Source organism: Podarcis gaigeae, assembly GCF_964106915.1.
Source record: "Podarcis gaigeae genome assembly, chromosome: 15".
Lineage (NCBI taxonomy): Eukaryota > Metazoa > Chordata > Lepidosauria > Squamata > Lacertidae > Podarcis > Podarcis gaigeae.
Window position 1 is genome coordinate 30,880,054 of NC_139692.1, and position 26,152 is coordinate 30,906,205.

A 26,152-nucleotide genomic window follows, 5' to 3' on the forward strand; every position below is an offset into this window, starting at 1 on the left:
CGGTGCACCTTTAAAATCTACCACTGAATAAGGAAATGAGGCAGACAGCCCTGTTATCTCTTTCCATCCCCCCCCCCCCGGCTGTGTTGTTCAGCCTGCCATATGGAGCAAGACTTTCTGTGTGCCATACAGCTATGTGGGAGGGGGCAAGTGTAACAGGACTGGGGCCTGGGGGTGGGAAACCATGCAGGAGAAACGTGGATGGCTGCTTCGTCTCCTGATACAGCAGAAGATTAAAAGGTGCAGGCAGAAAATCCAGATTGCAAATCTAAATTGATGCATCTGGTGGAACCAACTCCAACCTAAGAAAGGCCACACCACAAGAAGCCACATAGCTTTTAAGGTGCCACAGCACTGCTTATCTTCACAGGCAAAGATTAATTATGCTCTCCCAATGTGTCCAGCTCAGTGTGGGTGACAAAAACCCCTTCAAATACCTTGACTGTTAAATCCTTGTTATAAGAGACAAGCTGTTACCTGTGGTGGCCGGCTCATTTGAAACATGTGCGATTGAGGTGTCAACACTACTTTCAGCTCAATACTAAATGCACTGCCTTGATACGTAAAGCACTTCCAGGTAAGTGAATTTATAAGCAGACGGCATGAAACAAAAACCTATTACTTAAAAATGGAATACAGGGCCAACTTCAGCTGCTGTAGAGAAACATGCATACTCATCATATCAACAGGCGCTGGCACAGTAAAAAGAAATTTAGAAGCCCCAATGAGCATCTGATTCACCAAAAAGCTATTCTCAAGCTGAAGCATGTCCACAGAAGTCACCTGTATCAATCAGGAATTGGCTCCAGATGACCAGGAAGTGAAAACTTAAGACTTACAAACTGGAAAAGACATGCCCCTTTTTTCCTTTCATGTTTTCAATGTGCTATGAATGATTTCCAGTGGTTGGTGGGCAGCTGGGCAAGTAGCTTTTGCAGGATCATTTGCTGGACTACTTAAAGAATATTAGTGAACCATTTGTAATAAGAAGAAAGATTGGCTATGTTTCCTTCAAGAAGATTCCATGAAGACACAATCACTAAGGGTGGATATGAAAGCTACAATAGATAAAATAGACATGTCCTTCTCCTTCTCTTTCTCTTTTCCTCCTGGAATGTTTGTCTTGCGTATATCTTATCTTCTAATTGTGTTTGATTGCTTTTAACATATGAATTTTAAGCCGCTTGGGGCAATTCATGTGAGCTGGAAAAACAGCATAATTTATCAAAGCATAGAAGATGAATTTTATTTGAGAGGGAATTTCAAACTTTCAAGTGTTTAAAATAATGTAAAGAATTTGCACACAAGACTCATTTCGTGTACAACCCTGGATCTTGGCTGAACATCCAGATTCAGTAACAGAACATGTGAAGTAAGAAGGAGCGCCACGGCAAGCACAGGCTTTCGACTTACAATGAATAATCACAATCATGCACACACATCCATCAAGGATTAGGACAAGAGCTGCACAGAAGCATACCAAGGGACAAACATCCTCTCCAGATGTTCTGGTGCCCAGCTCATTTCAATCTGCTGGATTTATCCTTTAAAGCCCCAACAGTTTGGGAACAAGTTACCTGAAAGATTGTCTCCTCCCACATCTATCCACCCATACCTTTTCTCTGAGCAGCCTGCTAGATGAGGAAGTGTGATGGATGGCTACTGGAGAAAGGGTCTTTTCAGTGGTGGTGCCACATTCCACAATGTCCTCCCAAGAATGCTCTCCGGGAACCAATGCTAGGATCCTTTTTTGCAGCAGGTTAAGTGCCTTTTATTTTTCCAGGCATTTTAAACTCATATTTTAGTGCTTTCTAATACTCCTTATAAAGTTTGTTACTCGTGGCTTTAATTCTATTTTTTATTTTGATTATTTGTTTGCTTGTGAAGTCCGTCCCGTCCCCCCCGCTGCCCGCGTCCCCACACACAAACCACCATGGCTTGTAGAATGTATTGTTCACCATCCAGATAAATTATCTGGGTGGGATAAATGGTGCAAGTAAATAAATAAATAAAAAATAAACAGCATAGCCTGACAGCTGGACAAGACAGGGTGGATGATGGCAATAAATAGTGATGTTGGGATAAGGAAGTCAGGCAGCAGTGAAGGATCTGGTAAGGCAAGATCGGGATTATTCAGAAGGTTTTGCTAAGAAACTGGAAACTGAAACAAAGTCTTTAAATGTAGAATACATTACGGTGTGTGAGAGAGTATGTTACAGCAAACACACAAAACAGATCTTTTGTGGCAAAAATGTTACTGGAATAGAGCAGACTTCATCAGATGCATGTGAATTGCCTACTCAGGACCTTCCAGTCTACCAGTTCTATAATTCTCATAATAAAAGGTCATCCCTGAACGATAATAAGAACCCTTTCCCTCATAAACACAAGAAATACAGCTAGTCCCAGGCACATATCTGTGTTTAGAGGCAAGGATTCCACTGTGTCGTTTCCAAGCACTTCACATTTTAGAAAATAGGCACAGAGTTCTGCATACACCCACACAGAGTCAGACCCCACCCTAGAATCTGTTTTGAACACTATGGAATCAGACCTGGAACGCATGAAGTGAAAGCTGCCAGAGCGATAGCAAAAGCAGCTCTAAGAATATGAAGCAATTTTCCTGAATCATCACTGAGCAGGCAACCATACAAAACCCACGTCCCTCATGCCTCGGGGAACGTGGGCATGTGGCCTGCCCAGCTACCACTGATTTTAGAAATTAAGCTCATACTCACAGACACACACTCTGAAGGCCTTGGCCTCTCCCTTTAATGTTGTAGCTCAATCCAAGAGTGTATTAAATGGCAGAGTGAAAGTGGAAGCACCTCACAGTGTGTACAGTGCATCCCTCCCACACAGCTGCATCTAGGATTGAGGAAGGAAAGGCGGGGGGAGTGTTTTCAAGTCCTCTCCTTTTGGAAAGTGAGCACCCAGTGCACCCTCATCACACCACAGGGCCCTCATTAAGCCACAGATAATTTGCACCAGGAAAGCTGAGTGTGTGTCACAGTTTACCTGGACAAGGGTACAAGGGTAGGGGGCACTGCTGAGTATTGGAAGTAGAAGGTCCCAGATTCATCCCCCAAGATTTCCAGTTAGAAGGTATCAGGGAGGAGATGATGTAAAAGACTCAGTCCAAAACTGCCAGACTACAGCAGCAGACACTATCGGGTTAGACAGAGTGCTGTTCTGGTATCAGCTAGCTTCCTGTGACATTACAGCATCAGCTCAACCCTACAACAAGTGAAAAGAAGTCTCTGGGTGCATGCAGAATGTAGATACAGTGGTACCTCGGGTTACATACGCTTCAGGTTACAGACTCCGCTAACCCAGAAATAGTACCTCGGGTTAAGAACTTTGCTTCAGGATGAGAACAGAAATCGTGCTCTGGCAGCAGCTGGAGGCCCCATTAGCTAAAGTGGTGCTTCAGGTTAAGAACAGTTTCAGGTTAAGAACAGACCTCCTGAACGAATTAAGTACTTAACCCGAGGTAACACTGTATTGGTTGTTCCTTATACTCCTGTTTGTACTTGCACCATGAAGTATTTCTTCTTGAAATGAAAGAGTGGGTGGGTGGGTGGGTGGGTGGGTGGGTGTAGTAATAATATCAGTAATAGGAGTGATTATGGTGGTGATGTAAGAAATATACAAACATGTATTTCTCAGTCAGTTAGCCATGGTCTAGTTCTCACAAACCGGAGAGGAGGAGAATGACAAAATATTGTTTTCTGGTACCCCACCACTTCAGACAGCAAATGTGGGGAGCTCACACTGCCAACTATGCCTTCATGCACAAACTAACATCATCCCATGGAAAAAAGGAGGCATTTACCCTGACATGCCAGCTTTCTTTTTTCATCTTTTCAGCTCTGAGCAGCACCACTAAACACAGTGGGGCTGCCTTCTGAGTAAACATCCTTAGAACTGCCATTTAAATGTTTTCTGTTCAATTAAATCTGCCTAAATTTGCATACAAATAAAATAACGGTTTAGAACAACAACAAACCCCCATTGTTTTTAAACAGTGGAGTGCAAATAATCATATCACAACAGGCCTTCACTTCTCTGAGGGAAAAATGTTTCTTTCTGAAAAAGACATCAGCAAGTTTCACACAAACATTAAGGAAAATTATTAAAAACAATTAACTATTTAAAAGTGTGGCCTAGTTAACTGGGACTCAATTGAAAGTTTTCTCAATGGATTGCTTAAAGACTGATCACCTAAAACTTGCAGTCCTAACCAAAAGCTACTATGTTACATTGCAAAACTGCCTTGAGCATGCTGAGTGAGATGTAACATATTTAAATGTATGGGGCGTGGGGGTGGGGGAGACCAAACAATGGAACCCATGCCTGCTTGGCAAAACACCTTCTCCCTCCACCTTGGGGCTTACTCAGAATTCTGTGTGCCATGGACATGGTGTAGCTCCTAGGACCAAAAGAGACACGAGCTCTACTTGCTTTAAGAAATAACCTTATGGCAGGGGTAGGAAGTCTTTGGTCCTCCAGATGCTGCTGGACTACAGTTCTCAACAGCCCCCACTCTTGGTCATGCTGGCTGGGGGTGATATAAGGGCCACAGATGTCCCCCACCCCAGTGTTACCTCCAAACTCAGAGAACCCCCATGGGATTTTTTTTTAATGTTTGCACCCCTTTCAGCTGGTAGCCAAACCAATCCGAAGCTCGGAGACCAAATAAACCCAGACTGTGAATCCACCTGCTAAATTTGCTTTCTCCGCCCGCACTCACCCACCCACTCCAAGTGGTATTTGGGGCAAGAGTGGCAGGGATTATGGGCATAGCTGTCAACGTTTCCCATTTTTAAAGGGAAATTCCCTTACTCCGAATAGGATTCCTCGCAAGAAAAGGGAAAAGTTGACAGCTATGGTTATGGGCCATTAAAAGCGAAGTATAGCCAGACATTTCAAAAGGACATGGGGCAACATCTCTCCCCAAGATGCTGGACCTTCTACTTTCTGCCCCTTCTACTTTCTCCCTTGATGTTGGAATCGTGCCCAGGACAGGCAGAGCCCTGGAGCTGGGACACTTGGAGATTTGGGGCCTGGCATTGGTGGCATTCTAGAACCAACAGGCAAATGTCTCTGTATGTATCAGTTAAATCAGCCTTTGCCAACCTAGTGTTCTCAATACTTTTTTTTACTACAACTCCCATCAGCCTCAGCCAATACAGCCATGTGATGATGGGGCTGATGGGAGCAAGGCCACTCAGGCTGAGGCTGATGGAAGTTGGAGCCCAAAACATCTGGAGGGCACATCAGGCTGCCATAAGGCTGAGTCATATGAGAATCAGTTTTCCTTTTAGCTGATCACTGCATGGACAGGGACAGGGACAATCTGTGACCCTCCAGGCTTCCCATTTGGGGTATCTGGTTGGCTGCTGTGGGAAACAGGATGCTGGATTAAAGCGACACCCTTTGGCCTGATCCAGGCACAGGCTCTTCTGATGTTCTTGGGCTGCAGCTCCCATCACCCTTAATCACTGCCCTATGCTGGCTGCAGAGGGTTGGGAGTCCAGAAACCTCCCTTGGAAAAGGATAGCTACAGTTGCTCCTTACAAACTGACAAGAGATGAGTTGGCTGGGGGGAGTACTCTGCATGTGCTTAGAGGGAAGGGATATAACCAGTTTAGTAGGAGGATGAGAGAGAGAAAATAAGAAATCGTTCTGCACATGCTGGGGGTGCTGGAAGAAATCACTCTGCACATGCTCAGAGTAAGGACTACAGAGCCTTCCTAGAAACAGGTAGTACCGCTGTTGAGGGGCAAGAGGGAGAGAAATCACTCGGCACATGGTCAGAGTGAGGGGGCTGCAGATGCATCTTAAGAAACTGCCAGTGCCAACGTTGGTGGGTGGAGAAATCACTCTGCCCATGCTCTAAGGGAGGGGAAATGTAACCCGTTTCGCAGGAGGACGATGCCTACTGTGCCGACCAGCACTTCCGCACACACGCACGCCCCTTGAGCATGTGCAGAGGGCAGAAATGGGCGGGGCTTAAGAGGGGGGCTCCCAGGGAGATGCGTGGCCTGGCGCGGGTGTGGAGGTGCGTGTGTGTATGTGGAGGCCCCTCCCTCGCTCCCTCCGTGCCCACTGGCGGCTGGCGGCGCTGGGGCTGGGCCTCCTCCTACGCCTGAGGCGCGGCCTGCTGCGGGCCTGCTGCGATCTTTGCACCCGGCCCGCCTGCCCCGTGGGCCTGCTGCGACTGAGGGGCCGGGGCGGGCGGTTCAGGGCGGGGACGGGGCGGGGGCGCGACGGCGGGGGTCTCCTCACCTGCGCTCCTCCCTCCCGACGGCGCTGCTCCCACCTCAGCTGCCGCCGCGCGCCGCTCCCGCCCACCGGCCTCGCAGCGCCCCCTCCCGCCTCGCAGCCAATCAGCGAACGCAGTGGAGGGCCAATCCTGAAGCAGGCGCTCGCCCCGCCTTGAGGGAGGGGGTGGGCCCTTCTCGGCGCGCAAGCCCCGATTGGCCCGCCCCCTCCCGTCGTTCGACCCTTGCGCAGCTCTCCGCCCTCCCTACCTGCTTGCCTGACAGAGGAGAGGGGGAGGGACGTACAGGAATGGGAAAGGGCGGGCCGCTGCGGCCAATGAGAAATCACAGCGCGTCCTTCCCGCTGTCCAATAGGAGCAGGGGAAAAGAGAAAAAGGCGCGCCCACGTCCGTTTTCTGCTCGGCGCTGTCAAAAGAAAGGGAGGAGGAAAAGGAGGAGGAAAGTGAGGCGCCGGCTGATTGGCTGAAACGGGGAGGCGCGCCTGGGAAGCTCTCGGCGGGCAGGCGCTTCCGGAACTGTTTTAGCGCCTCAGAGCATTGGCCACGCCCGCGCGCCCTCCTCGCCACGCCCCTGCGACGCCTCCATTTCAGTCCAATCAAAGGACGAGGCGGGGCGCTGTTCTGCCTGGACCAATCGGAGCACGAGGAAGCGTGAGAGTGGCGCTCCCTTTCTCCTTTGTCACCTCTGCCCTCCAGGTGGTGCTCCTCCGTGGGTGGGGCCCGTGCCCTCGTTCATTTGCATATTAATCGGAGGCATGAACCCTGGTGTGAGTTCAGATAACGCAACAGCTGCAGTAATAACAACGGGTATTCAACAATTGCAACAATGCTAATTATTTGTTATTATTCTTGCAGGGGGCTGAACTGGATGACCCCTGAGGATCCTTCCAACGCTACACTTCTATGATTCTATTATTATATTATTACTGTTCTTGTTATTCAGCAGTCTCCAAGCAACTTTCAGTATAATTTAAAGATAAATTTACAGTATTATAGTATTAACACATACAGTATATAAAAAATTGAAATGATTATGATAATGACTGAGGAACTTAATAAGCTAATATTTCATGAATATTAGCCTAGCAAAGGATGGGTGCTTGATGATTTAGCACTTTGCATGCAGATGCTCCCAAATTCATCAGGAAAGTTTTGCCTTTCCCCCATAACATATATATTCAGTGCTTTTTTCTGGGGGTACACAGGGGTACACAGACCCCAAAACATTTTGTGAATCTAAGTTTGGCCTCATTGAGGGGCAGTACAGTGGTGCCTCGCAAGACGAAATTAATTCGTTCTGCGAGTTTCTTCGTCTTGCAGATTTTTCGTCTTGCGAAGCACGGATGCACCCTGGTATTAGCGGTTTTAAGAAAACGGAAACAAACTCGCAAGACGTTTCGTCTTGCGAAGCAAGCCCATAGGGAAAATCGTCTTGTGAAGCAACTCAAAAAACGAAAAACCCTTTCGTCTTGTGCGTTTTTCGTCTTACGAGGCATTTGTCTTGTGAGGTACCACTGTATTTCAATATGAGTAGGAAAAAGAGAGTACCCTTAAACATTTTTTAAGAAAAACACTATATATTTATTGACAAAACAAAAGCGATCTTTAGGTTGTATCTCGTTAGTCAGACACAGAGTAGATCCACTGAAATTAACATACATGGCTAATTTTGATCCATTAATTCCAGTGGCTCTACTCTAAGTGGGGATAATTACAATTCAGTGAATTAAAAGGCAAACCAACCTAAGTCACAGTTTCCAAGAAATACATCAAACGAAATATGACCAGCCTTTTAAATCTGCACTTTTCTGAATTCTAAACATTAGGGCTGACCTCCGTCTAGATTTGGGGCAGGATCTGGGTCTATGCATTTGAATTAAGGCAACATAACCAAATTTTGCATCATGGTTCCTAAGCTCAAGGAGCAGAATGTTGAGATTCCTGCATTGTAGGGGATTGGACTGGATGACTCTTGGGTCCCTTCCAACTCTGCAATTCTATGATTCTGTGATCCAGCCTGACCCTGCAAACTCATAACAATCTGAAGCTCTCCTCTGTTAACACCAGCTTTGGAGATGAGCTTGATGAGGACACAGAAAGGGGGGTATTATTGGTAGCATCACCCAGGCAGTTTCTGAAAGAGGGCTACCATCTCTCTCTTGATTTTGGGGGGTTGACATATATATTTTTTATTCTGAAGTGCCTTAAATCTGTCAAGGCTGCTGTATTCATAAGGTAAAGGTAAAGAGACCCCTGACCATTAGGTCCAGTCGTGACCGATTCTGGGGTTGCGGCGCTCATCTCGCTTTATTGGCCGAGGGAGCCGGCATTTGCGGCCAGCATGACTAAGCTGCTTCTGGCAAACCAGAGCAGGGCACGGAAATGCCGTTTACCTTCCCGACGGAGCGGTACCTTTTTATCTACTTGCACTTATTGGCGTGCTTTTGAACTGCTAGGTTGGCAGGAGCAGGGACCAAGCAACGGGCGCTCACCCCGTCGCAGGGAATCGAACCACCAACCTTCTGATCGGCAAATCCTAGGCTCTGTGGTTTAACCCACAGCATCACCCACGTCCCCGCTGTATTCAGAAACAGACCCAATTGTTTCATGCCCCTCTTGCAGCTGTTTTTATAATTCTTAATCACTTTTATCTTATTCTAACTGTATTTTTGTAGGAGAGGATTCTAGAAACCACCAACGAGAGGGGGGCTTTTTTTGAATTGAAAGGTGGAACAGACATTTTCTAAAATAAAACATACATTCCATTGCCGGCTAAGCACCTGCCTTTCTTATTTCAGAAATTGAAAATGTTAAGTTTCTCCTTTCTCATTCCCATTCCTCATTTTTAATTCCTCTTCAGTTCCACGTTGCCTCCGGTTCAGAAGTCCATCGCCCACCACAGGTTTCTAAGTGATGCGAGTTCTCATAAGCAATTTTTTTCAAAGTATTGGAATCTTTCGTGAAAAACTGAAGCTTCTTAAAGACATTTAATAACTGGTTATCAATGTAATGAAGACTTAGCAAATCCCCGAATTGTTATAATAATGTGTCCTCATTTCATGAAACTGCAGTTTCTTTGCAGCAAAGTTTCAGCACTGTTAGTTTGGCAGTGATAATTATATGGCAACAGCCTGGCCAGGAACATGAAGAAATTGGTGGAATATGCCTTATGTTGTTAGAACGCCTCCAGTTCATTTTGCTCCTGGGTAAAATAATTAGCAAAGCATGCTCAATTTATTCCTATACTTTTGAGAGGCCTTCTGAAATAGTTCCACACACAAAAAATACATTTTAAAATCATTTTTCCTGGTTAAAATGGTAGATAGAATCGCAGAAATGTACTCCTCTAAGGGTCACCATCCAGCCCCCCGCAACACAGGAAATCACAGCTCAAGCAGATTGTCTAATCCTGTGCTATGGACATTCCTAGACTTGGGAGTCTTCTATTACATTTAAAGGGGTGTTGGGATTGTCTCCCTTTAGATATGTGGCTGAATGAAAAATGATATGAAATGAACCCTGAAGAGAGACAATTCAGCAAACCTGCAGACGGAACAGCAGGTGCCTCAAAGTTCTGAAGAAACAAGATTGGCCCAGGGTCAAAGTGGGTGGGTTGCCGTGGTAACAATGATTTGCCCTCCATTGTGACATCTCTCACTTCTCCCTTAAAAGCCACTAACTACAGGTGTCCATTGTGTGTCTACAGGTGTCTACTTAATAAGAGTAGAAGCAGGGAAATTAAGGAGAAGCCTCTTGGAATAATCTTGGAAGCTGCTAAGGAATGAACTAACTTATCCCCATGTCCTTCTCTTGTTGCAGTTGTGCCACAGCTCTTCAAGGCTTTTCCGGAGCCTGAGGTTAGTACTGGGGGAAACAAAAGAGTAGGGACTGGATTCCTCAGACCCGCTGCCCGTGGTCTTTGCCCCCAATTCTGCAGTCTCTGATGCGGAGAAGCCCTCACCTCTGTCAGCCTGACTTCTGCCATGGCTTTTCTTGGTCCAGATAATCAGGAACTGTCAAGCAGATGTTCAGAGGAGCTTCCGGAACATAGAAAGCTCAGAACAACTGGCTGCCAAGGCAATTCTAGTGAGTGCAAAGTTGTGTAAGTTACCCTCACGGTGAGGTGGGTGGGAGGGCCAGGGATAGGATTTGGGGAACATTTTGTGGGTCTGTCTGAAACGAGGACCATGCAGGCATAGGGCATGGAATTGCCCATTTCTGTGGAAAGCAAAGCCTGGAGTTTGGGGTTGGGACCATTCTCCTGATGCCCTAAGAGGGACCTGAGATTTCTCATCTGCTCTTTCAGGACATCCTGGGGGCACCTGAGTCACTTGAGGCCTTCTTCCAGTTGAGGTGAATTGTGTTTCTTCTAACGGATGGGGGTTGTGGTGGTAGGGTGGAACTCAGGGATAAACTGAGTGTGGGGAATAGCAGTGGGAGGAGGGAGAATGGGGCAAAGAGAACGGGGCAAGGAGAATGGGGCAACTGCACTGGCTGCCAATTAGTTTCCAGGCCCAATTCAAAATGCTGTTCTTGTTATGCATTTCCAACATGGGACCTATGGGCTATAAATGTGGGAAATAAATATGTGGAATAATTCAGTCCCATGAAATAATCATGGAAGATATTTAAAGACATGGCCACAGGTACAAACCAAACAGTTTGTCAAGAAATAAGGAAAATACTCAACTGAAACTGGAATGCTTTCTGTTGGGACTTATAGATACACAGTTAGAAAAGGACGGTGGAACTTTGTTACAATATATAATTACGGCTGCGGGACTTTTGTATGCACAAAGATTATTACCAACAATGGAATAACGACTGTTGGAACTAACGGACTTAGCTGAGATGGTAAAACTCATACGTATAATCAGAGAAAAGTCATTGTTAATTTTGTTAACGACTGGAAACTTCTCATAGACTTTTTGCATGAAAAGTAAAATAAAATAATGACATCTGGATTTGAGGATTGAAGATAATGTTTGTTTATAGAAAGTGGCTTTGCGGGGTGTTATATTGGATCGGACAAAGTGAATACTGTTTTTATATAGCAGGCGGTTGAAGAATGGGAAGTTCTTTACTTTCTGAATCTTATTTTTCAATCTTTCTCTTTTAACCTCTTTTCTACTTTTTTTTTTATTTCTTCCTTTTTCCCTTCTCTATTTCTCCACCCACCCACCCACACCTTTTGTGTTTTTATTGTATCTATATAAAAGTCTTTGTTTGGTTTAAAAAGAAGTAAAAGAGATAATAAGTTGTATTTATAAACCTTAATAAAAATTATTTAATTGTGCTTTTAAAAATTGTTTTTTTTAAAAAAAATTATTTTTTGTGGAATGTTTTATTGGTTTAATAATAAAGTTACACTGATCAATTTCAACAAAATCTGTAGTGTGTGTCAGGCTTACATCAGTCACATGTGCTGGAGGGAGAAGACGGAGCAGATTGGGATGTAGAGGTATCGGAAGCTGAAGAGGTAACAGGGCTTGGTGAGCAGGAAGAGACTGTGGCAGAGAGCAGTTCAGATTCTGAGGCTGAAGGAGAGGCTGGAGAGGAGAGGGGTAAAGAGGTAGTTGAAAAATCAAGTCTCCCCCTCCTGCTGTCACCAGCTTCCCTCCCCGCTGGTCTCCCAGAAAATGGAGAGGAATGAAAAGAGCAGAGCAAAGAGAAGTAGGACGGAGGAGTCTCAGGTTGCTGGGGAAGGACCTAGGGAGGAGACTTAGAGAGTGCTGGGATGTCCCCACAACTGCCTCAGTGCAGCAAGACCTACTGGGAAAAGTTGCTGTGATCACTAGGCCTGCACTGTTTTGGTTTCTTTGAATAAAGAGTTAACTTCACTGACGCTGGGTGTTTTATTGCTGACCTATCTCCGGTTCCTGACACAAGCAAAAAGAAAAACTGAGCAGGGACACCACCATTGAAAGAATCACCAAACAGCCATGACACAGCTTCTCTGCAAGTCAGCCTAATATTGACATCGCTTCCGTCTCCATAGCTGAGATATGGGAACCCGACCTGGTCAAAAGGATCACAATTAACTTGTGAGGTGATTTCTAAAACAGGCAGCAAGGCAAGGAGGTCCTTATGGATATAAGGGAACAGTCTAGATCTGTGTCACTTGACAGAAGGCCAGAGCCAGATCTGGGTTCTATGATGGACTTGTAACATTAGGAACCACATCAAAAATGCTTTCTCAAAACCCGGAATGGATTATGTTCAAAAACCAAGGTTCCACTGTATATGATTGTCCACGGCAGCTGGGAGGGACTCAATTCAGAATGCTGCCCCATCGCCTGCAGGAGAGAGAAGAAAAAGAAATTGAGGAACACCTCCTGATGTTCTGCAGCCATTCTCCACAATAATACAGAAGGCTCAACATTTGTCAGGTGATTCCGGGTGCTCAGCAGCCCTGTGTGGATACAACCACCCTGCAAAGTAGGCCAGTGTTATATCCTCCCATGGGGACTCCTCAGACTGAGATAGGGGGGCTTGGCTAAATACACCAAATGATGTCAGGGCAGAGACTGGAACTGGGGACCCCCTGCTATATAGCACACCGCACAATCCTAACCAGGCCCACTCAGATGTTAATCCTTTTGAATACAATGAGTCTTGCTCCTAGGTAAATAGGGTCAGGATTACAGCCTTTGCCTATTCGCCACACTACAGAAATGTTTCTTACTTGGTTTTATTCAGTTCTACATTTATACCCCGTTCCTCCAAAGCATACAGAGTTCTCCCCATTTTAGTCCCACAACAACACTGTGAGGTAGGTTAGACTAAGTAAGAGACAGCAACTGGCCCAAGGTCACCCCGTGAGCTTCTTGGTGGAGTGGGGATTTGAACCCTGATCTCCCAGGTCCAGAACAAACACTCTAACCACTACACCATACTGGCTAATAAGCCTCCAGACTTGCCTGTCCCTCACACTGTTGCCCCAACACACCCACCCACCCTGGCAAATCCAGTTAGCAAGAGGGGAAGCAGAGGCACTTACTCAAGTTTTAGTGCCCCGGGAAAAGGTAGAGCTTTTTGGTCAGGGTGGTTCGGTCCTTGGAGGGCATCTGGTACGGTTTTTTTTCAAAGGACTGCATGACCTGCAATGCAGAGGTGGAGAGAGTTCACAGCAGGTCATTCCTCCAAAACAATAATAATAAAGAAATGAAAAGGGGGGGGGGAATAGTATCCCTGTCCAGCTGGAGAAAGGACTAGCTCCTAGAATTTCCATGCACTCTTGCAAAAAGACTAGTTTATTTATTTTACATTAAATAAGAATTAATTAAGGCTGGCTGAAAAATAAGAATTAAGAAAGGCGGAAGCAACATCAGAGCTTTGCTCTCCGGCTTGAGCCCTGAAGAGGGAGCTTTGCCTTGCCTGGGGTCAGAGCAGGACACGGCCTTAGCAGGGCATACCTTTCTGAAGATCTCTTCCAGGTTGCAGTTCCAAGCATGTTTCTTGATATCTTTGATCAGCTGCATGATGAAGAGAGATCCATTTTGGGGGCTTCTCCAGGATACGTTATCTGGTGAGGAAACATGAACGTATGATGCTTAGGGCTAGGTGAATCTCTGAACTGTTGGTTTATCTCAGTTCCTCATTTTCCTAAGAGTTGTCAGCCGGCAACTCTGGGCGGCTAATGCTAACACAGCATCTGAGGCTGACCAGGGCAGCTTATCCAGTTGCCAATGAACAGGGCTAGATGATAACTTGCGACCAGTTTACCTACAAAATCACCTTACCCCATTATCTGCCCACTCCACTGCTTTGATGGAACTGGCACTGTTAGAGAAGTGCTACATAATACTTGTTTTCCCTTTGTAAAAAGTTGATCTTTTAGTATGGCAGCACCTCCACTTTGGAACTCCCTGCCTCTTGATAATCAGGCAGGCGCCTTTACTGTACTCTTTTCGGCACCCGCTAAAAACATTTTTGTTTGCACAAATCTACCCAGGTGTTTAGTAAGCTGATGCGGGGCTTCATCTGTTTTTAGTCTATTTGTTATTTTAACTCTTCAAAAGCATTTAAGTTATTGTTCTTAATTTTTCTTCTTGGTAATTGTATTTTTTTGTATTCTTTGTAAACCTCTGTGAGAGGTGGTGGTGTTTTTCAATCAAGCAGTGTATTTATGAAACTAAAAAAACAAGACCACCAGAGCCGCTTGCCTGGTGTTGTGGAATAGAGGCAGATGAAGTCGCTTTCCATGTGTACTTTGTGAATGGCATCGCTCTCAAAGTCTTCTTCCTGCCACTGGACAGGGCTGAGGGGGGTGGCCAAAGGTGTTGGTGAGTCGCTCACAAATGCAAATCCTTTATTCACTGGGGAAACAAAAGGAAAGAGCCTCTGTCAGGACTCTACAGTACCCCTCTTTTCTGGAATCATCACCACCTGTTGCTCAAATTTCGTAAGGGAATCCTGAGGTCATCTCCCAGTGTTTTACATGTTCTGACCACACCCCGACTTCTTTCCACACCTGGTCCTCTGAGGCGAACCACAAAACGGTGCTCTCTCCACCAGGAAAAAAAAAAGAGGGAGTAAAGTTCTACGTCAGTAACAGGGAGCGGGAGGAGAACAGAAGTGCCTCCTATTCACCAAAAGGCTGGTTTGGAGGCGGCATGGGGGGGATGCTGCCAAGGAAGGGGGCCTCCAAGGAGCCTTGCTGAAATTGTTCTTGGCACTGCGACAGCAGCAGCGGACGAAACATTCCCTGGAGGCCGGATCAGCTGTCCCTGTGGATCCTGCCATCTTGCCTCATGGGCAGACTGGCCCTGTCAGCGGTTTATTTGTGACAGAATGCAATTGCGGGGTTGGCTTGTGCAGCGTGGAGCACTGCTAAGGTGCTGAAGGGCTGCTGTGCCTTTAATCAAAAGCTTCCTGTTTGCTGGTTTTGCGCCTTTTATTGGCGACCATTCAGTGAGACCAGAGAGACATGTGAGGAATTGCCCCGGAATCTATCTACTCTTCCCTATTACAGGAGGGGAGGGGAGATTCAGAATGGCTTCATTGCATTAATTTTCCTGATATGGTGCTATTTATTCTATAAATTAATTAAATCCAGTTAATACAGGCCCCCACTCCCCACGTTACCGCATGCAGAAACAGAAACGGACTCAGGGGCAATTCTTTCAATCCTGTTGACCAGGACCCAATAAAACAGTCAGTGCCCCCCAACAGAATTGGTCTGCTAGAGAAAACATGCTGCTGTCCCATCAACCCCAGTCTGCCCTCAGCCAACCACCTTCCTCCTGGCCGCCAATCAGGGATTGGCTCTGCTCATTATTGCCTCTGGCTCCCTACCTTCCACCCTACCAGTCCCAAAGGCCACCACTACTTCCTGCTTAACCACAGAGGTGCCTTGCGCTACATCCCAGGCAGGCGGAGGGAATCCCGGGTTCAACACCCCCCACGTACCGCCACGGCAGGCCTGGATGACGATGACCTTGGGCTTCCCCCTCAGAGCCGGGCAGTTCTTGTTGTTGAAGGTGGAGAAGACAGTGTCCACGGAGAGAAGATCTGGGCACAAGTCCTCGTGCTTCACCCCACATAGGCCTTCCCGGAGGCCGTGAGACATGAGCACCACAAAGGTGCTGTCGGACGTCTTGTGTTCCTCCTGGGCTGCGAAGCTCTTTAAGCACGTGGCCATGTCCTGCAAGCAGAGAGAAGGGGGTGTTGGGTCGGCAGCAAAAGGGCAGCTTTCTTAGCTAAAAGGGAAGAAGAGGGGCAGCTTCTACTCCCCGAAAACCCCCCCATGTCCAGGGAAGTGACCAAGGCTGCCTTGCAGATTTGCTTGGCTCCAACTCTCAGCAGTTGGGAGTGAGATAATATCTTTAATGCACCACACTGATCATCCCTGCCTTATGTCTGGAGTAAAGGCGGGATTGAAAATTTATTCCTTTATTTATGTGTATGTTTTTTATATTCCCCCCCCCTTTCCTCCAAGGAGTTCAAAGCGGCACACACGCCCCCATTTTATCCTCACAACAACCCTGTGAGGCAGATTAGGCTGAGAAGCAGTGACTGACTCCTAAGGTCATCCAGTGAGCTACAAGGTGAAATGGAGATTTGAACCCTGGTTCTCCCCCAGGTCCTAGTCCAACACTCTAACCACTACACCACACTGCCAGGATTTAAGTACAGGGACCCTAATGTGCTTATTCTACTATGTTTATCCTGCATTGAACAGGGGGTTGGACTGAGTGGTATCTAAGGTACTTTCCAGCTCTGTGACATACTAGAATATATTAATAGAATATATACAGTGGAACCTTGGTTTTCAAACGTAATCCATTCCGGAAGACTGTTCAACTTCCGAAATGTTCGAAAACAGAGGATCAATGGGTGGTCAGCAAAATCCATTGAAAAAATGGAGAAACACACCTCAGAAGCCATTCGACGTCTGAGGCGCGTTCAAAAACAGAAGGAATTACTTCCGGGTTTTCGGCGTCCGGGTTCCGAATCATTCAGCTTCTGAGACGCTCGAAAACCAAGGTTCCACTGTATTACGAACCGTTTCTGCATCTCTGTTCTGGCTGCTCTGCGTATCACCACAAGGTTTCTGACTCTCCGTCGGGCCTCAGGATTTGTGTCTCTGTGTGTGTAAGAACAAAACTGCTGTGCTATTTGGTTGTTATAAAATGTTTGGCTTCTGTTTTGGAGGCTGTTTTGAGCAGGAATTTCAGGGAGTTTTCAGGAAGGAAGTTTGATGGCTAAAGGGAAATGAAACCTAAAGATTTAAAGGGAAGAGGCTTCTGGGGTAAAGAGACGGTTAACAGGCTTTTTGGAGGATGGAAACTGAAAGCGCCTTGGAAAACTCCCCCACCACCACCACAACCACCTACTTGTGAGCATAAGTTGGTCTCGGTTTCCACTCTGTATCCCAGCCCTTCCAGGAGAAGCTTCATCTGGGCCAGATCCACCTCGGCTCCTTCCCTTTTGCTACAGTGCTCAAAATCAATGTTGCAGATGACCAAGGCCAGTCGGGTACGTGTCTCTTTGTCCTTGATCGGGTAGATCTGCCAGGGAAGAAAAGTCAGGCTCACTGAAATCTGGGTTAAGGAGCCTTATCACACTTCGAGCTAGGCCAAAGCACTCAAGAGGAGCACAGAGCAGGGCTGGTGAGAGGAGGGGCCTGGGGAGAGTCTGAGGCCTCGAGGGCCGCATTCAACTCTCTGGCCTGAGTCCCCCAACCCACAAACCTCACCTTCAGCAAGAGCACAGGGAGTGAAATGGCACCTGGATTTAGCCAGGTCTGCCCACACCTCATTGTGACTGCGCACTTGGTCCTTTCTCACCTCATCCTTTTCCTCAGCTTGTATTTTCTGAAAGTGGTCCAGGGGGCAAAGCGTGAGCCCATTGCTGGTCTCCTGCAGCTGGGCTGCTTTTGCTGGGGCGGCAGCCCCTGGGCCGACTTCCTGGTTTGGCAAATGAGCCTGTTGCTCTAGGGACAAGAGAAATTTGGGTACCGGGTTAAACCTTTGGATGCTGTTGAGGATCACAGAAAGTATCTGTAAATATTCTGAATTTGGTTACATCATTTGGCTCCTTTTGGAAGGAGAACAGAATGCAATAGTAATTATAATAATATAGATTATAGTAATAGTGATAATAATAATAATCTACTATATACATTTTTAAGTGGCTTGTCTATTTGGCCATCTGTTCTCTATGGATTTGGCCCCCTCTCAAGATATTGCCATCAAACTCTACATCAGAGCTCCTGAGGTGGGAGCTAGGTGGTCTTTGTAAACGTTTGGGTGCCATTTTGGATCAAGATGGTGGACTATAACACGATTTTTGGTGTGACATTGCCTGGTTTTTGGTTCCAAACGTGTGTGTGTGTGTGTGTGTGTGTGTGGAGAGAGAAAGAGCGTGCTTTTTTACGCCCAGTCTGAGTACCACCCCCCTCTATTCTTAAACACCAGGCTGATTTCCCAAGGTTTATTTTCTACCAAAGACTCAGATGGAGCCTCTTCCTGTCAGTGACACTAGAGAGTTTTTTTTTTTGGGGGGGGGGGGAATGCAGAGCTGCTTCGTGCCTCCCATCTGTGGGTGGGGGGAATAAAAGGGAGTACCTATAGGATGAGACGATGTGTCACAAGCAACTGAAATAGGGAAGGCGGCTGCATTTCGTGTGACTGGGACTCGATAGTTCAATAGGTAGAGGTGCATTCCTAAGAGCGAGTAGCTATACAGAAAAGACCAAAAGGAAATGTCACTTGTGCTGAGGTTTCCTTTCCACACTGATCATCGGTTTCCCCCACCCCAAAACTGGCCAGACTCATTAAGAAAATTGGGGCAGAGAAGGGACTTGAGGGTGGCTGGGGAAATACACTGTAAGGGGGAATGTCTGGCCTTTATCCAAGGCAAGAGAACCAGAACTGCCAGTCGCATCAGCTGCATGAACTGCAAGTTTATGAACTTGTGCGTGAGGTTGCTCTTCCCCTCCTCCCTCCTCCTCTCTTTTTCCTCATGCATCATGCCTTTTTCAATTGGGACATTGAAAGTGACTCCAAGAGCCTTTTGGACTTCAAGGGTCAGGTATAAATGTCATCATCAAATCAATAAATCAAGTCACACTTTATTTATTATTTAAACAGTGACTCCCAAATGTTTTTGGACCATCCCCCCTCAGTTCCATACACTCATCCCCAATGCCTCCTACCCTATGAAAAGCATTATGCAGGACATCAGTTTACATGACCCACTAGATAATAATGCAATAAAATGCAAACAGTAACCACCAATTGCGCATTTATTCAAAATCCAATTAAAGCTATTTAATTAATTCAACTAAATGGGTAAACTTGACCCGGTTGATCCTTTTCAAAGTCTGTTAGTCTCCCCCCCCCCCCTTGCCTCTTATTGCCCCCCTGGGTAATCCTCTCTCCCTCCAGGGGGCACCACCACCCAGTTTGGGAACCACTGGTTTAAACAATGCATTTAAATTGAATTTAGTTGGACTGTAGTTCTTAAAATTTAAATATCTGCATAAACAATCTAAGGAGAGAAATCTGTGACACAGTTGGTTCACGCGTCTGGTTGTTAACCAGAAGGTTGGTGGTTAATCGCAAAGAAAGGAATATATCACTACAACAAGATGAGAAAGAAAGTAATAAAGGACTATCCGGATTGAACTGGATAGAACTGATTAATTAATGCAGTAAAATGAGTGATGTCTGGACTTATCCGGAATTTTGGACTTGTGCGGAGCGTGATATATGGGTATCTTCAAAAATTTAAAATTTGGCTGTATAATTCGGAACCAATGTGATCTGAATAATGTGATGTGATTGGCCTGTTAATAAAAATTATTTTAAAAAAACAAAACAGAAGGTTGGTGGTTCAAGCCCACCCAAGGATGTCTGTGGGCAAAAAGATTCCTCCATTGCAGGGGGTTGGACTAGATGACCCTCAGGGTCCCTTCCAACTCTACAATTCTATGAACTGCGAAACTGGTTATTTAAATAAGCACCTGGCAGAGGGTCTTGAAACCTCAGTTCTTCAGCCAAGAAGCTGTCTTGGCACCGGAGGGCCTGGATGAAGATCTGGCTGGCTTTGGGCCCCTTCATCCTCACGTGGTCAATCAAGATCCTTGCCTGGTCCTGCTTCTTCGTGTTCTCCTTCACCTCATCCGCCTCCTCCTCGTTCAGGACTCCTTCCTGGAGAAGCCTATCGAGGAGCTGGCTGATGAGAGACTTGTTAGCACAGGTCACAAACTCTCTGCGGATTTTCTTCAGCTTCTCATCTGCAAGGAAAATCAGGTCACCAAAGTTGGCCCGAGGTGCAGGAACGTAGGAAGTTGTCTTGTATAAAGCAAGACCAATAGGGCTCTCTAGCTCAGTACTGTCTACACTGGCCGGCAGCAGCTCCCCAGGGTAAAAAAACCACCATGCCAGGCTAACTCTCGCAGCCACTGGGCAGACTTGGGGCACAGAAGGTTCATGGGGCTGCGCAGCCCTTGGTGGGTGTATCCCCCCCCCCACCAAAGCTGGTTGGGTGGACATTCAGTGAGGGGACCCAGGATGCAGTGGCAAGGCCAGGCTCCAGGGCCCAGAGACCCCTGGCAGCAGGCAAGGCGGAATCCCTACTGGGGGGGCTGGTTTGTGCCCCCCCAAACCATGCTATCAGGGCTACAGCCCGCCTGCCCCTCCCACTATGCCCCTGCTCATGACTCTACATCAACGGCTGCTTTTAAAAGTTGGCTGCATTATACTGAGTCAGATCGCTGGTCCAGGCAGTTCAGTATTGCCCACCCTGGCCAGCTGCAACACCCCAGAAAATATTAGGGGGAAACATGCACTGAAATGTACTTTCATGCCAAGGCTTTTTTGGTTCTTGCTTTGACCTGCAAAATGTATGGGGAAATGGGGTGAGCCAAGACTGGAGAAACGAGAAAGTTAAATGACACGTGTGACACGTCTGTCCCTTCCTAGCAGAGCATCGCCTCGATGTGTTTCAGGAACACGGGGAAAGGTGCACAAGGAAGAGGAGGTTAACGTTAACACACACAGAGAAAGAGAGAGAGAGAGAGAGAAAATGAGGGAGGGGGGAAGGAGGGAGAGAGAGAGCGCTGTCAGTCCAGGCTGAGAGCAACGCCGCCGTTCGCCAAACCTGGAAAGGAACGGATCCAGCGGATCAAGTTTCCTTCCTGCTGTGAGCATCTTTTGGAGGATGCCGAGGGAGGGAGGGAGGGAAAGACAAAACGGAGTCAGCCTGGTCCCCACGCTGCCTCCCTCCGTAGTGACCGATCGCCCCTTTTAGCAGAAGGAAAGAGGGGGAAAGTTTGCGCGATCTTACCCGCCATGGCCCCTCAAGGCTCAGCCAACACATAGGGCAGCGCCTCTGCGAGAAGGAACCGCACCTTTTTCTGATCGCGATTGTGAAAGTAAAACAAAGTCCTGCTAGCAAGGGGCGGGGAAGGGACTGGCCCAGACGAGCGGCTGCCTCCTGGTGGAGGAGATGCCGGGAAAGCCAGTGACTGAAACATATTATCTGATAATATGAGGAATATAATTAATATTTTAGAAAAGTTACAAGTGAATATCAATACAGAAGCAGTTTTGATATTTGTAGATGCGGAGAAAGCATTTGACAACATCTCTTGGAGTTTTATGAAGAAAAATCTTCAGGGGATGGGGGTAGGACAAAACTTTGAAAACGGTATAGGTGCGATTTATTCTGAGCAAAAGGCTAAACTGATAGCTAATAATGTGGTGACAGAAGAGTTTAGGATTGAGAAAGGGACACGACAAGGCTGCCCAATTTCCCCATTACTTTTTATTTCAGCCCTGGAAGTTTTGCTTAACATGATAAGAAGGGACCCCTTGATACAAGGCATTCAGGTCGGAGTTAAACATTACAAACTTAAAGCTTTTGACATTACAGGAGCCAATAGCTAGCACTAAGAGGGCATTAGAACTAATCCAGGACTTTGGTCAAGTGGCAGGATTTAAGTTAAACAAGACAAAAACTAAGGTTTGGGAAAAAAATCTGACCCCGATCGAAAGAGAAAGGTTTCAGAAGGAGACAGATTTAACATTGGTAAAGAAGGTAAAATACCTGGGGGTGAATATGACTTCTAAGAATGTTAATTTATTTAAAGATAATTATGAAAAATGCTGGTCAGAAGTGAAAAAAGATTTGGAAATTTGGACAAACTTGAAGCTTTCCTTGCTAGGCCGAATTGCTGTTATTAAGATGAATGTATTGCCGAGAATGCTGTTTTTGTTTCAATCTTTGCAAATTATTGATAAGATGGATTGTTTCAAGAGGTGGCAAAGAGATATTTCTAGATTTGTCTGGCAGGGCAAAAAGCCCAGAATAAAATTTAAGATACTTACGGATACTAAAGATAGAGGGGGATTTGCCCTGCCAGATTTGAAACTTTATTATGAATCAGCAGCCTTTTGCTGGTTGAAGGAATGGCTACTTCCTGAGAACACAGATATCTTAGACCTTGAAGGTTATGATAATGCATTTGGATGGCATGCATATTTGTGGTACGGCAAGGTTAAAGTACATAAGGCTTTTAAAAACCATATTGTCAGGAAAGCATTGTTCAATGTATGGTCGAGATATAAAGATTTTTTGGAAAGTAAAACCCCAAGGTGGCTCTCACCTATGGAAGCGAAAGCTTTGAAAAAACTTAATATGGAGACTAAATGGCCAAAGTATTGGGAAATTTTGGAAGAGGAAGGTGACAAATTGAAATTGCAGAGTTACGAGAAGCTTAAAGATAAGGTGCGAGACTGGCTACATTATTTCCAAATAAGAGAGGTCTATAACCAAGATAAAAAAGTGGGCTTCCAGGTGGAAAAATCAAAGTTAGAGACAGAATTGTTAGAACCCAATGCTAAGATATTGTCAAGAATGTACAATTTGCTGTTGAAATGGAATACTGAGGAAGAAACGGTAAAATCTGCTATGATAAAATGGGCACAAGATATAGGATATAACATTATGTTCACTGACTGGGAGAAGTTGTGGACCACCGGGATTAAATTTATGGCATGTAATGCCTTAAGAGAGAATATTATGAAAATGATGTATAGGTGGTACATGACCCCAGTCAAGCTTGCAAAAATCTATCATCTGCCCGACAGTAAATGTTGGAAATGTAAAGAAACTGAAGGTACATTCTTTCACCTTTGGTGGACATGCCCAAGGATTAAGGCTTTCTGGGAGATGATATATAATGAACTAAAAAAGGTACTTAAGTACACCTTCCCTAAGAAACCAGAGGCCTTTCTCCTGGGCATAGTCGGCCAATTGGTGTTAAAGAAGGATAGAACTTTCTTTATGTATGCAACAGCAGCAGCAAGAATTCTCATAGCAAAGCATTGGAAGACACAAGATGTACCCACTCTGGAAGACTGGCAGATGCAAGTAATGGAGTATATGGAGATGGTGGAAATGACTGGCAGAATCCGAGACCAGGGAGAAGAGTTGGTGGAAGAAGACTGGAAGAAATTTAAAATCTATTTACAGAAACTGCAAAATTTTTGAATGTTAATGACGTTGGAATGAAACGAAGTGGTTCTAGCGATATGGTTAGAAGTTATAATATGTGAGGATAAATAATTAAGGGTAAATTAAGAGGGTATGAATTTGCTGAACAAATTTTCAAATGGAAGACAAAAAAGGGAGGTGCGAGGAAGTCATGAAAATAAGTGGTACAATATTTGAAAGAGATTTTTATTTTTTCCTTTTAAATTTTGGTTTTTGTCTTTTTGTTTGTTTGTGTGTTTTTGTTTTGTAAATTTCTTTTTGTAAAACTTAATAAATATTATTTTTTTTAAAAAATGAAACATAGGAACCAGCTCCTGGGACTGAGGTCCCTTCGCCCCCCCCTAAAATATTTGAGCACCACCCCAAGTTGATGGGCATTGCCATTCAAATGTCATGCTTGTGCCGCATCATGTGATTGATTTTGTGGGGCGGGGCTTAACCCCCCCCACACTATATTTTATTTAAGTTGGCACCCCCGGGCTAAAGCAGCCCTACAGGGAGGTCTCTTCGTGGTCCGGCCTGCCTCTCTATCCCAGGGGCCAGGCAGTTTCCCGGGGTGCTAAAGCACAAGATGCAGCTGGTGGCAGAGAGGTACCAACTTGAATAAGATATTGGGCGGGGAGGGGGGAGATAAGCCCCACTCCACATAATCGATCACATGACGCATTGACGGATGCCGGCTCTGACCACTCAATCTCCAAAAGCACATCTGCATCAGCATCACCCAAACAAGCTCTGCAAAGCCAGCCTGCTCTGAGGAGAGGCCCTTTGCTTGCCCAGTTGTGGGACTTGGGATGCTTTCCGCGCAAATAGTTGTGCCCGCTGTACGTTCCAGAAGGAAGATGCAGCTGATGTGTCTCTCTCTCCCTTTTTAATTTTTTTAAAATGTGTTTAGATTTGAAACATGCCGTCAGCACAGAGGGAGCGGCAAGGAGAAAGGAGAGAAGCATGGACGATAAAGCAGAAGGCAATACATCAGGAAGGGAGTATCTCGGGAACTCAATAAAGGAAAGGATGTGAAGTTGGAAATTATTAATATTGCCCACTATAGTGATTTTTACCAGGAAGAAGTGGTTTCAGGCGTTATGTGTTCATTTTGTTGTTGTTGAGTCGTGTCCGACTCTTTGTGACCCCATGGACCAGAGCACGCCAGGCCCTCCTGTCTTCCACTGCCTCCCGCAGTTTGGTCAAACTCATGCTGGTAGCTTCGAGAACACTGTCCAACCATCTTGTCCTCTGTCGTCCCCTTCTCCTTGTGCCCTCCATCTTTCCCAACATCAGTGTCTTTTCTAGGGAGTCTTCTCTTCTCATGAGGTGGCCAAAGTACTGGAGCCTCAGCTTCACGATCTGTCCTTCCAGTGAGCACTCAGGGCTGATTTCCTTAAGAATGGATAGGTTTGATCTTCTTGCAGTCCATGGGACTATGGATCACTGCCTTGCCATGGTGAAGGGGCTTGAATAACTCAGAGAAGCTATGAACTATGCCGTGCAGGAGACAATTACTGTGCAATAAAAGTCGATGATGATGATATAAACTATGAACAGGTGTGGCAACATGAAACTATTGGGCCATATTCAACTAAATAATTGTGTGAGCAGAATGACTTCCACTTGCACAACGGAGCTTACACTCTTCTCTTCTCATGAGGTGGCCAAAGTATTGGAGCCTCAGCTTCACGATCTGTCCTTCCTGTGAGCACTCAAGGCTGATTTCCTTAAGAATGGATAGGTTTGATCTTCTTGCAGTCCATGGGACTCTCAAGAGTCTCCTCCAGCATCATAATTCAAAAGCATCAATCCTTCGGCGATCAGCCTTCTTTATGGTCCAGCTCTCACTTCCATACATCACTACTATTTGTTCATAATGCGTTACAAAAGTCCACCAGATGGCAGCACGGTTCAGTAGTTTAACAGCTCCTTGCAGAGAAGGGAAAAACTGGCAGGGAGATTTTCTGCTGCTTTTCCTACCTGATGGAGGCTCAACCAGTGTGGCTCTTGAAAGAGATTGAGCACCCAAGAAGCAACGAAGGCAGAATGGTCAACAGCCAAATGGAGTTGCAACTGTGGAAAGAAGCCCAGTAAGGAATGCTGATCTGAGCAAAAAATGGCAACTTTAAAGGAAGCAATTGGGGAAAGGGGCAAGCAGCGAGACCCGAGAGCCATATATTTATTATTGATGTTGTCATTTCTTCTTGGTCAGGAACGCATTGTGGTTTTCCCTAAATGGAAATCATAACCTTATAATGTGAATGCTTGCCTAACAAACCATTTCTCAGAAACACATTGTGCTTGGATTGTGGGACCTGCAAACAGCATTAAGGAAAGAGGGCCATAATATAGCATGCAAGTGATTCCAAGGGTGGGATTGTCCTCTTCTGACTTGAGAAACCTACTTCAGTAAGCAGGTTGCTGATCAGGTTCATGGGAGCTCAGGTGGTGCTTCTTAGATATGGAACGAGAAGGTTCAGCTCTTCCTGACTCCAGTGGACCTTTAAGCTTTGAAGGGTTAGAATATGAGAGGGTTTCTTGGCAGGAAAGAGCCATGTGCAACATTCCATTTGTCACAACCATGAAGCATATGGAAACTGCCATCAGTATGGGATTTGGGCCTCTGAAACGGAAGAGTTGTGATGCACAAGTACTAGCAACGGTGTACAGTACCTTCACTAAGGTCTTGCAAAAAAAAACCTAATAGTGGTATCTTGGGATTTACCGTAAGTTATTTGATGTTTTACACACTCTTCCTTAAGCAGTAAGATCTTCTCCAAGGTTCCTCAGAACCAGCAAAGGAGAATGGGCAGAGTCTTGCCCATGTTATGTCTTAATAGGTATGAACCCCAAAGGTTCATTCTTGCTTCA

General features: G+C 45.8%; 2 protein-coding genes and 1 long non-coding RNA gene across 5 annotated transcripts in view; 1 reads left to right on the forward strand and 2 right to left on the reverse strand.

Annotated features, from left to right (window-relative positions):
* Positions 1–6,382, reverse strand: part of MTMR4 (myotubularin related protein 4) — a 47,435-nt gene extending 41,053 nt beyond the window's left edge. The window contains exon 1 of one of the 2 annotated variants that reach the window (XM_083714364.1): positions 6,292–6,382. The gene's annotated coding sequence lies outside the window, so the exon portion shown is untranslated. Of the gene's footprint in view, positions 1–2,738; positions 2,864–6,291 lie in introns of those variants that run through there. The other variant, XM_083714365.1, reaches the window with a different exon arrangement.
* Positions 1,855–7,192, forward strand: LOC310832770. The gene is made up of 3 exons (XR_014558424.1): positions 1,855–3,277; positions 3,494–7,053; positions 7,142–7,192. It is a non-coding gene; the product is annotated as an uncharacterized lncRNA (long non-coding RNA).
* A 1,859-nt stretch (positions 7,193–9,051) lies between these two features.
* On the reverse strand, positions 9,052–21,277 carry LOC310832617 (caspase-1-like). 2 transcript variants are annotated; one of them, XM_083714723.1, is made up of 9 exons: positions 21,083–21,277; positions 19,758–20,030; positions 17,578–17,723; positions 17,125–17,298; positions 15,698–15,932; positions 14,452–14,604; positions 13,702–13,811; positions 13,287–13,386; positions 9,052–9,208 (listed from the first exon to the last, which is right to left on the reverse strand). In XM_083714723.1, exons 1-8 carry the CDS (start codon positions 21,087–21,089, stop codon positions 13,294–13,296), a joined length of 1,191 nt encoding a protein of 396 aa, XP_083570849.1. In that variant the 5' UTR covers positions 21,090–21,277; the 3' UTR covers positions 9,052–9,208; positions 13,287–13,293. The 2 variants fall into 2 exon arrangements, with proteins under 2 accessions (XP_083570849.1, XP_083570848.1); XM_083714722.1 differs by lacking the exon at positions 9,052–9,208 and adding an exon at positions 12,489–12,582.
* Positions 21,278–26,152: the final 4,875 nt, after the last annotated feature.